The sequence below is a fragment of the Osmerus mordax genome, chromosome 27 (assembly GCF_038355195.1).
Source record: "Osmerus mordax isolate fOsmMor3 chromosome 27, fOsmMor3.pri, whole genome shotgun sequence".
NCBI classification, from domain to species: Eukaryota; Metazoa; Chordata; class Actinopteri; order Osmeriformes; family Osmeridae; genus Osmerus; species Osmerus mordax.
In genome coordinates, this window is record NC_090076.1 from 9,842,306 (window position 1) to 9,853,615 (window position 11,310).

Genomic DNA, 11,310 nt, shown 5'->3' on the forward strand with positions numbered 1-11,310 from the left:
GGGACACGCCCACACGGCTGCATTGTTTTCTCAGGTCACAGTCACACTAATGGAGCTTGTGTCTCAGCTGTCAATCACACGCTTAGTCACGCCCCCTGGAGGCTGCGTCTGGCTCGCCGACGCAAATGAGAAAAACAACCGGCGTGTTTCCACGGTCGTGTGCCTGTGTGTGTGTGTATGTGTGTGCCTGTGTGTGTGCGCACCCCAGCCCCAGATCTTGTTTATGAGTTAATAAATAGAGGCGGGCCAGGGACCAGGTAGAGGTCGTCATGGATCTCACTCAGGTCCCTGCAGATAGGCTGTCAGTTTGATTGATTGCGTGGCCGTCCAATGCAGGGGCTTGTAAACCCTCATCTGTACTTAGTTGGAGCCCAGTGTTGTGCCCGTAGAGTCCCTTCTCATGTGGTCAGGCCACGCCCCCCCGGTGGTCAAGCCACGCCCCCCCGGTTGCTCCAGGAGACACAGAACGTGTTGCCTCCCCTGTTCCCTCCACAGTGATTAAAGCTGCGCAACAGAGACTGTCAACGCCTTTCATATCCGGTGCCCGTGGGTACGCGGGGGTGCCGTCTGTGCAGGAAGAGATTTGTGACGCTAGCAAGCAAAGAGGGGAGAAGGGGAAAGAAAGATATGAGGGAAACATTGATAATGTTCTCTGAGATTGTGGCATGGTGTTTCCTGGGGGAGATCTTATCTCATCCCGATAACACGATAAGCTGCCGTAGATATTAGTAGGATTGAGCGAACAAATATCGTTTTAATGGCATTAATAGCAGCACCTGAGGATGCTCTTAGTGGTGTGATTGCTTTCATTTCTCTGAACCTGTCATCCGGGTTCAGCTCTATATGCAAACTCATATTAAAAAGAATAAAAACGAAAGCCTTCTGGCCTTTCATCGCTCTGCAGGTATTTTTGACAGCGGTACGAATTTGCATGCAAATTGTACATGAATAATTGTGTGCTAAATTGCTCTGGAATGTATATTTGTTGTTAGGCTCATGTATCCATTTAGAATGGATTATAATCGAGAACAATGAAGACTCTCAGAATATCGGTGTGTGCTAGTATTAGACATTTCATTAAATGGCTTTACATAAGCCTGTAAAAAGTTTCGACTCCAAATCGCAGGAGTTTATTTTCCTCTTTCCCATTCTCCTCATGCGAAACCCTCGTAAAATTCCGGCCTCCGGTTTCTTGGCATCTCCAGCTGGAACAAATGACACAAAATGGCACCCCAATGGCACATTTTCCTACTCGTTCTGAATGTAACTGTGGACCCAAGCACAGTGTTGCGGTGGCTATAAATGTCCCACTAAGGATTTGTCTCTTCTTGATGACAACACTGGGAGGGCTTGTGCACAGGACGTCCCTCACACCGTCACGGTTGCTTGGGTTCCTAAGACACACATTACATCCCGTAAACATCCTGTCTCGAACCAAACGGCGAGCTCTTGGCGTTGGCATGGAGACGTTGAGTTACAGCCAATAGCAGATGGAGGACGTTGATAAACCAGTGTTATTTCAGTCTCTCACCCCCCCCCCTCTTTTTGTCTTCCAGGTTGCCAACTGTGAGGAATCAAACCCATGACCCTGAGAGCGTCTAATGATGGACAAGAAAAGTGGTAAGTAGTGCCACGCGGGTCCAGAGCTAAAGCGCTCTGCGGCGCATGCCACCTGTCTAATCTGCCTGAGCGTACACAGCAGGGTGCCTCGCACCGACGAACGCCGCCTCAGCACAATCACTGCATGCTAATTACATCCTACTTTCTGATCCGGTTCTGCATAATTAATCACACTGCGACCCGGATGTTTGCGAATGCTCTAATCCTGTGATGTGTTCCAGCGAACGTGTTCCCCTCCAAGGCTGCGGAGGGCGCTGGCCAGAGGAAGCAGCTGCCCTACTCGGTGGAGACGCCCTACGGCTTCCACCTCGACCTGGACTTCCTGAAGTACGTGGACGACATAGAGAAAGGCAACACGATCAAGAGGGTTCACATCCAGCGAAGAGCCAGGGGCCCTAAGTGCAGCACGCTGCCCAGGAACTTCAGCCTTCCCGGGCAGGGACCACGCCCGCCCCCCAAGGACACCTGGTCGGGCACCTCCACCCTGGGGTCCAAGCCCAAGTCTCGCGTGACGGAGGTTCAGCAGATCTTTGACTTCAAGCCCAGCGATGGCGGCACTTCCAGTCAGAGCAGAGGGCACGGGGGGGGCTACTCCTCGGCCAGGCCCAAGGAGGAGGCCAGGGCTGGGGTGAGGCCGTTCGACGAGCAGCCCCTTGGGCTCCAGGCCAGACCCAACCTCCTTCGGACCTCCAGCATGCCGGCCACCGTGCCCCATCGGAAGGGCTCCGACTCGGGGGACGAGCGCCCCGGAGGCTCCCAGAACGGCTCGTCGGAGAGCGTGTTCCGCCCCGCGGATGTGCTGGACAGACGCGTGCCCCAGGACCGCACCGGGCTGCACCAGCAGATCACCGTGGCCCTCAAGAGGGTGAGGGAGCTGGAGGAGCAGGTCAGAACCATCCCGGAACTCAAAGCCCAGATCTGCTCGTTGAGGGAAGAGAGAGAGAAGCTGTTATTGAGGCTACAGGCTCAGACCCAGGCCCAGGCCCAGGCCCAGGCAGCCTCCCCTCCCCTAACCAAAACCACGGGTCTTGCATTGGACATCCAGCCACGGGGGGCTGCAGCCCCACAGTCGACCTCCACAGGAGGTGTGTCAGAGAAGCAGCCTCCAGCGGAGGATCGGCGCGGCATGGCGGAGAAACACCAGGAGTCCCCCAGCAGATCCATCACACACGCAGACACAGGCAGGCTTTTAGCACAGCCATCAGACCGACAGAGAGAAGAGAGCACTTTGGAGGCCACGGCAGGAACGCTTTCAGCGGACAGAGTCGTACCGGGAGCTGCAGACGCTACAGGGAGCCTGATGTCAGCGCAGCCGGACGGAGCGGGCGCGAGCAGAGCCCAGACGTGCAGCGACGAGGACCTCGCTAGCGTCCAACAGCTTCAGGCTAAGCTAACAGCCCTTGAGGCGAAGCTAACCCTGGCTAGCCACGATCTGGACAGAACCAACGTTCTCCTGAGAGAACAGGTGGAGGAGAACCGCCTGAAGGAGGAGAGGATACTGTTGCTGAGGGAGGGGGCGGGCGACGAGGTGCCCCCGGAGCCGGGGCGGGGCCGGAGAGAGAGCGTGGACCGGGAGACGGAGACCGAGAAGGTGGATCTAGCCAATCAGGAGACGGAGACGGAGAGCGCAGGGACAGTGGACCAGGGGACAGACATGGCGATGATAGAGGTGTGCATACCCCAGGAGAGAGCCGGCAGCGTAGGGCAGGTCGTGGACACGGAGGGACGCAACGTCCAAGACCAGCTGATGGACGTGGACTTGGCGGGCGGACATGTGCGGAGACACAGGGCTAACAGCGTGGACCGGGGGATGGAGACTGAGAGGGTGGACACTGCGGACCAGGTGACTGAGACACAGGCCCCCGCCAGGGTGGACCAGGTGACTGAGACACAGGCCCCCGCCAGGGTGGACCAGGTGACTGAGACACAGGCCCCCGCCAGGGTGGACCAGGTGACTGAGACGGAGACTAACTCGCCAGGCTTGCGTCCCGTGAGACGGAGGGCGAACAGCGTGGAGCGAGGGACGGTGACAGAGAGAGTGGACACGGTGGACCAGGTGACTGAAACCGAGGGAGTGGCGAGGGCAGACCAGCAGACGGAGACCGTCGCAGACAGACAAGACAGAGAGACCAACCATGCCGGGGGAAGTGTGGAGTTTGGGGGGATGGTCACCGGAACTTTCCTGACAGAAAGCGTGGTCATGGAGAGCGTGGTCATGGAGAGCGTGGTCATGGAAAGGATGGTCAGGGAAAGAGTGGAGAGTGTGTTTGAGAAGAAGGTGGATAATCTCGTGACGGATGTTGCCCTGACTGAAAGCTCAGCGCCTGAAGAAAATGTGGTCGCTGAAATGGAGGTTAGAGAGATAACCATCACTGAGCATGTGGTCGTAGAAAGTGTGGTCAGGGAGAACATGGTAGTGGAGACTGCGGTTGAAGAGCAGAACATGGTAGTGGAGACTGCGGTTGAAGAGCAGAACATGGTAGTGGAGACTGCGGTTGAAGAGCAGAACATGGTAGTGGAGACTGCGGTTGGAGAGCAGAACATGGTAGTGGAGACTGCGGTTGAAGAGCAGAACATGGTAGTGGAGACTGCGGTTGGAGAGCAGAACATGGTAGTGGAGACTGCGGTTGGAGAGCAGAACATGGTAGTGGAGACTGCGGTTGAAGAGCAGAACATGGTAGTGGAGACTGCGGTTGGAGAGCAGAACATGGTAGTGGAGACTGCGGTTGGAGAGCAGAACATGGTAGTGGAGACTGCGGTTGGAGAGAATGAGGTTGGGAGAGATGTGGCGTCTGAGAGTGCAGGGACAGCAAGTGAGGCCCCTGTAAATGTGGTCCAAGAAAGTGTGATCCTTGAAAGTAAGGTTGTAGAAAATGTGAACTTAGAGAGTGTAGTTCTAGTGAGTGAGACCACAGAAAGTAAAGTTGTAGAGAGTGAGACCACAGAAAGTAAAGTTCTAGAGAGTGAGACCACAGAAAGTAAAGTTCTAGAGAGTGTGACCCCAGAAAATAAAGTTCTAGAGAGTGTGACCCCAGAAAATAAAGTTCTAGAGAGTGAGACCACAGAAAGTAAAGTTTTAGAGAGTGTGACCCCAGAAAATAAAGTTCTAGAGAGTGTGACCCCAGAAAATAAATTTATTGAGAATGTTTCCCGAGAAAATGAGGCCCCGGTGGGTGAGGCTACAGGGTCTTCAGCCCCAAAGAGGCCCCCACGCCACATCCCTGCCACCGGCCAAACTCAACCCCCACTGGAAGATCCAGAGCACTCCCCAGTCCAGCCCCCAGCCAAGCTCAAAGCCCAGCCCGAGCCCCCTCCTCGGAGCTCCAGCGAGGCCTCCCCCTCCCAGCCCCCTCCTCAGAGCTCCAGCGAGGCCTCCCCCTCCCAGCCCCCTCATCGCAGGGGGTCCGGGGAGAGCCCGACCTCCCAGCCTCCTCGCAGGGGGTCCGGGGAGAGCCCGACCTCCCAGCCTCCTCGCAGGGGGTCCGGGGAGAGCCCGACCTCCCAGCCTCCTCGCAGGGGGTCCGGGGAGAGCCCGACCTCCCAGCCTCCTCGCAGGGGGTCCGGGGAGAGCCCGACCTCCCAGCCTCCTCGCAGGGGGTCCGGGGAGAGCCCGACGTCCCCGGCGGCCCTGGGTCAGGTAGTGACTCGTCTGACGGGGCTCCTGAACGAGCAGTGGGCTCAGCTGGGCAGCGGAGGGCAGCAGGGGCCCGCACAGCAGCAGCAGGACGGCCCCAGCGTCCAGAAACCGGCGGCCAAGCCGACTGCCAAAGCAACAGCCAAGCCGGCAGGTAAACCAGCCGGGAAGTCTGGGCCTTCCAAGATGAGCTCCATCCAGAACCAGCTGGTCAGCTCCCTCAGTGCCCTGTCTGCCTTCTACTCCCCTGGGCAGAAGGCTGCAGCCAGCAAGCAACAAGGTAGGTGCTATCCACGCTACCTTATCTCACCTTTCCACATTCAAAAACATTCTGCCGCACACCCGTGGCTCAGCAGGATAGCCAGTCGCTCCGGTCCTCCACCCGTGCTGCTGGGGGGTTCCGGATGGGAAATGTGCTTTTAGAAATGTGAGTGCTAATTGAGTCCATCTTTGAAGCCAGCGTTTAGGATTTGACGCTTAGGATTAGCTGACGAAATCCAAAATATTCTACCCCATTGAGGGTTCCATTACCACTCACTTCAGCTCTCATATACTCGACAGACTGCCTTGCCTCTCGAGCTTTATTTACCAAAATGAGATCATTCCATAAGCCTTAATCTGCAGCCCTTTTATGTCCATGATGCCTGTCGGTCTATCAGCCATCTCTCTTGTCTTGGCATGTGTGTGTGTGTGTGTTGCCGTGTGTGTGTGGTGTGTCACGGCTCACAGGGGTTTCTCAGTGCTGAGCTCGCTCTGGCCTGATGCAGGCCAGAGGCCGGTCTGTCTGCGACGCCCGTTGGTTTACAACAGCCTGAGGTGGAACACATGTTGCACGGCTGTCTAAATGACATTATTGGACGACCTCCAAAAAGCGATCAAAAATGCATGTCTTTCTCCAAGCTAACCCCAGCCACACAGCCCCCATACATTTCAGTGGGAAAGAATACAAATGTGTGTGTGTGTGTGTGTGTGAGCAATTCAGACCCACCAACCTCTCTATTCCAGTATTATATCTTGAGAGAGCGACATTTGAGGAAAGGTCTGTCTCGAATTACCTCACTCCCAAAACATCCTGAGACAAACAGAGCCCTGGAAACACAATCCACTACTACCAGGCACCACAAAGACCCACCCCCCCTCCCCCCTCTCATCCGTCATAATAGCTGTCACCTAGACAACCACCCCCCCACACCCCTCCCCCTGTCCTTATCACCTCAGAACGTTATTTAATACTTAGTTACATGTGGATTAATGACAACCGTTCCAGTTGACGCAATCCAATGTTGTTGTCTCACGTCACTGTGTCGCATACACACACACACACACTCAAACTGGGCTTAGTTGCTAATAGCCAGAGCAGTGTCTGTGGGGAAACGTCTAGATCCAAGCTGTGGTAAACATCACTCTTGCTATTCTTAACGAGCACTGTGGTGCTTATAGGGCTGGTTTGTCTTCATTTAGGAGAGCTGCTACAATTAGAGAGCCCCAGATTACGTTGTGGGTAGGTTCAGCATCATTCACATGCCGGGCTCTGCATGATATTGCTGCGTCTTGCTGGCGCTACGGTACATTATGTGTGTGTGTGGTTGCATTCTCCAAGAAAGTGGAGCGGACACAGTGCGCCCAGGGCACATGACGACTCTCTCTACCCCCGCAGGTCTCAAATCCATCATGAAGAAGAACGAGGGGGCTGGGAAGCAGGGAAGCGCCGGAGCCAAGAAGAACCTGAAGTTTGTTGGCGTTAACGGAGGGTAACGCATCCTTCTTCTTCTGTGTTTCTGTCCCTGCTAGACAGGATCAGTGTTGTGGTGTACCACAGCACACTCACTCACTCACTTTCACTCCTTACTTTTCACAAATATCTGTACTTTCTACTTCTTACAAAAAAGTTTAGAAAGGCAGAATAAATATTTTGGACTAAAAGTTTGGGAAAACACTTTTTGAAAGATGGAAAAAGATTCCAGTGTAGTGTAGTCAGTACTTCAACTTTCCCCAGAGTCTTTTTAACCATGAACCTGTTCTCTCTCTCAATTTTGTTACCTTCATGTCCATGAAGGCCACATTCTACCTACCAGGAAGTGGTTTGTGTGTTTGCCTTCCCTTCTCAGATCCTTCATGCATGCTCCCCTTGTTCTCTGTTGACAAACCTCCAGCAGCCCTGACACACAAGGCCTCAGCCCTCTGGAATTCTGGGTACTCTGCGGCCCCTGATTGGTCCACAAACATCCATGAAGCAGCTGTGTTGTAAAGGATCTCTATCTGATCAAGGACCCTATAGAGGGCTATTAGAGACGCGCCTAGGAAACACATACACACACACCGGCCAGTATCATTAAGCATTCCTGACATGCTAAACACAACCTCGATCATTAACCTTGGCTGAACAAGGCTGTATTTTCACAGAGTCTTTCTGATGTTTGGCTTCGAGGTTCTGGTGCAACTTCTTCAATGCTGGTCATGTGTGCTCTGATTGGCTGAACGGCCATGACCCAACACGCCAATGTTGTTTTAAGCAGCCGCTGTGCCATTAACCGTGTGTATGTGTGTGTGTGTGTATGTGTGTGTGTGTGTGTGTGTGTGTGTGTGTGTGTGTGTGTGTGTGTGTGTGTGTGTGTGTGTGTGTGTGTGTCCAGGTATGAATCCACCTCCAGCGAGGAGGAGGAGTCGAGCGGGGAGGACAAGGAGGACAAGGAGGAGGAGGTGCAGGAGGAGGTGGACAGCTCAGACCCAGAGGAGCAGGAGCCAGGAGAGGAGCAGCAGGAACAGGCTCAGACCGACCAGGAGACCCAGGGAGAGGCCTCCCATCCTGGGGCCCAGGGAGAGGCCTCCGATCCTGGGGCCCAGGGCGGAGGAGTCGAGGCCGTGAGCCAGGGAGAGCCCCGGGATGCGGAGACCAGCCAGGGGCTCCAGGCAGAGCAGGCCACAGGGTGAGACATGGAGGAGGGAGGAGGGAGGGGAGGAGGGAGGGGGAGGAGGGAGGAGAAGGAGGGAGGGGATGAGGGAGGAGAAGGAGGGAGGGGATGAGGGAGGGGATGAGGGAGACTGAGCTCACAAGGGGGGCAGTATCAGCGGCTCATCCATGTGATAAATACTCCCAATACATCTCAGGAAGGTACTCTCTCCTACCTGTGTGTGTGTGTGTGTGTGATCGCGTGTCATTATCGTTGAACACAATCCAGGCCTTTGTCTGAGACCAGCTGCAGCACCAGGGCATTATGGGCGACGCTTTGAGACAAAGTGCAGAGTGATGCTTTAATATGAGCCCAGCAAGTCTCTTTGAACGGCAGTGTTCCCGTAGGCTAGTGTGTTTCTGCTGCCTGCAGCAGGATACCTTGAGGTTGAGTTTCAGAAAGCATGTGAGCAGGTAAACAGCCAACAGAAGCAAAACCCACACCAAGCTGAGCCGTACGCTAGCTGAGATGCTGTCAGAGTCTGTCTGGACCATGTCATCATCGTGTCTGCTGCACAGAGAGTGCACGTTTAAAACGTCAAATCCGGTTGTAAGCGGTTGTGTGTGTGTGTGTGTCCAGGGTAACGGTGGATAAGGACTTCATGGAGGCGTGTCACTACATCAAAGATCACATGACGGCAGTGTCCTCTCCTGACAAAGAGATGGTGAGAAAGTCACCTCCCTCACACACACACACACACACCACACACACACACCACTCACACACACACACCACACACTCACACACGGTACTGTATGTGTACTGGCTGTGCGATAAGCTGATCCCTGTGTGTGTGTGTGTGTGCGCGTGTGTGTGTGTGGTATGCCTGTGTGTGTGTGTGTGTGTGTGTCGTCCCCTCAGAGGCAGGTTCTGCTGGTGCTGTACCAGGAGTGGTTCCGTGTGTCCAGCCAGAAGGAGTCCCAGGCCCACACCGTCACCCTCTACCTCCGAGAGGTGGGCGTTGCCACGCCGACGCTCCTGCGCTACATCGTCAACCTGACGGACGGCAACGGGAACACGGCGCTGCACTACAGCGTCTCCCACGGCAACTTCCCCGTGGTCAAACTGTTGCTGGACACAGGTGGGAACGACACAAACTCCGTACACACACCATACACACCTCTCTCTTCTGAACAGGAGAAGGGAATCTCTATACTCTAACTCTGTGTGTGTGTGTGTGTGTGTGTGTGTGTGTGTGTGTGTGTGTGTGTGTGTGTGTGTGTGTGTGTGTGTGCGCCCTGCAGGCCTGTGTGAGGTGAACATCCAGAACAAGGCGGGCTACACAGCGGTGATGCTTGCGTGTCTGACGGCTGCTGACGGCTCAGAGGACATGGAGGTGGCTCTGCAGCTACTGAGGCAGGGGGACATCAACACCAGGGCCGGACAGGTGCACACACACACACACACATATTCCCTTGTTTAACTACATGCTCTTATGGTTCTTCCCTTTGGGACTTATTTGGTTTTCACAATGTATGCTTGATGTTTTGGTTACCCGCAATGTTTGAGGCTATCTTGTTGTTATGATCAGTGACCTATGCACTGTTGTAAAGCTCTCTTTTGGAAGTCGCTTTGGATAAAAGCATCTGCTAAATGCATAAATGTAATGTAATATATACACACACACACACACACTTGCATGTTCTAACTCTTAGAACACGGTTACCTACAGTACTGTACCATCTCTTTATTTATGAATTCTTTACTCTGTCTTTATTATTGTTATGTATTTTACCCGCTCTCTCTCTCTCTCCCTCCCCCCCCCCCTCTCTCTCTCTCCCTCTCTCTCCCCCCCCCCCTCTCCCTCTCTCTGTAGTCGGGTCAGACGGCGCTCATGCTTGCGGTTAGTCACGGGCGCATCGCCATGGTGCGCCTGCTGCTGACCTGCCAGGTGGACGTCAACATCCAGGACCGCAGCGGGTCGACCGCCCTCATGTGTGCCTCCGAACACGGGCACACCGAGATCTCACGCCTGCTGCTGGAGTCTGGGCTCTGTCACGCCGGCCTCACCGATAAGGTGACACACACACACTCACTCAGTTTAGGATTTAAAACAACACAACACTGCCACCATCTGGTGACAAGTAGTAAGTGCGTTGTTTTTTTCCGTAGGCGTGTACAGGACACATAAATATCCTGTGTTGAAGAACTCACTATTAGCTATTGTTATTTAGATATTTACTGTCTCCTACCTTTTCCAACTCTCCTTATGTCGTGTTGAAAAACATAACTGAGTGAAAACATTCTCTTTCCACATCTCATTTCCTCCCCCTTTCTCTTCCCATCTCTCTCACTCTTTCATTACCTCTCTCTCCCTCTCTCTGTCTCCCTCTCCTCTCTCCCTCTCCTCTCCCTCTCCTCTCCCTCTCTCTCTCCCTCTCCTCTCTCTCTCCATCTCTCTCTCCCTCCCCTCTCTCTCTCCCTCTCTCTGTCTCTCTCTCTCTCTCCAGAATGGGCAGACTGCTTCGTCGGTGGCCGCCCAGGCCTCCCACGGTGAGATAGTTGACCTGCTGAGGGCTCATTCCGCTGCCAGGGCCTCCGACCCCCCTGCCACCACAGCCCCCCTGTGAGCCAGTCCCCCGTCCCCCCCCCCCCCCGCCCTCCTCCACCCCAAGAGAACAAAGGCTGTATTCACCTCACTGCCAGGCTGTCTTCAGAGAGGAACCCATAGGCCTACCGGACTGGGGCTACCAAAACCCGGAGAAAAAATAATCGACATTCTTCACATTCTGCCATCATTCCGCGGGAGTTACAATATCAGCTGTTTGGCTGCCCGGCAGAGCGAAGACAGAAGCCTCCCAAGTGTGCCGTCAATCACAGGGGCCGCCGTGGCGACGGAAATGATTGACAAGAGGACGGGGTGGCGACGGAAATGATTGACAAGAGGACGGGGGAGGGGCCTGGAGGTCAAGTGACCCAAACAACAAAAAGGGAAGCTGCTTTCAGATAACGAAAAACTCTTCAGGCAAAATCTTAAAGCACATGGTCTACCTTCAACAATCTGCCATTTTGTTTTAATTTTTTACTTTTTAGATGTGGTTTGTTTTGCATTTTATACCATTGTCATTTGTATTATTGTTTTATATTTGGACGTAAGCCATTTCT

General features: G+C 54.2%; 1 protein-coding gene across 1 annotated transcript in view; it reads left to right on the forward strand.

Annotated features, from left to right (window-relative positions):
- kank4 (KN motif and ankyrin repeat domains 4) overlaps nucleotides 1-11,060 on the forward strand; it is a 26,751-nt gene extending 15,691 nt beyond the window's left edge. Inside the window, exons 2-11 of the mRNA XM_067230232.1 lie at nucleotides 1,557-1,620; nucleotides 1,842-3,463; nucleotides 3,536-5,534; nucleotides 6,912-7,005; nucleotides 7,888-8,181; nucleotides 8,785-8,869; nucleotides 9,067-9,286; nucleotides 9,450-9,592; nucleotides 10,022-10,222; nucleotides 10,656-11,060. Coding sequence (XP_067086333.1) covers nucleotides 1,602-1,620; nucleotides 1,842-3,463; nucleotides 3,536-5,534; nucleotides 6,912-7,005; nucleotides 7,888-8,181; nucleotides 8,785-8,869; nucleotides 9,067-9,286; nucleotides 9,450-9,592; nucleotides 10,022-10,222; nucleotides 10,656-10,775 — 4,797 coding nt within the window. The 5' untranslated portion in view covers nucleotides 1,557-1,601 and the 3' untranslated portion in view covers nucleotides 10,776-11,060. The remainder of the gene's footprint in view (nucleotides 1-1,556; nucleotides 1,621-1,841; nucleotides 3,464-3,535; nucleotides 5,535-6,911; nucleotides 7,006-7,887; nucleotides 8,182-8,784; nucleotides 8,870-9,066; nucleotides 9,287-9,449; nucleotides 9,593-10,021; nucleotides 10,223-10,655) is intronic.
- Nucleotides 11,061-11,310: the final 250 nt, after the last annotated feature.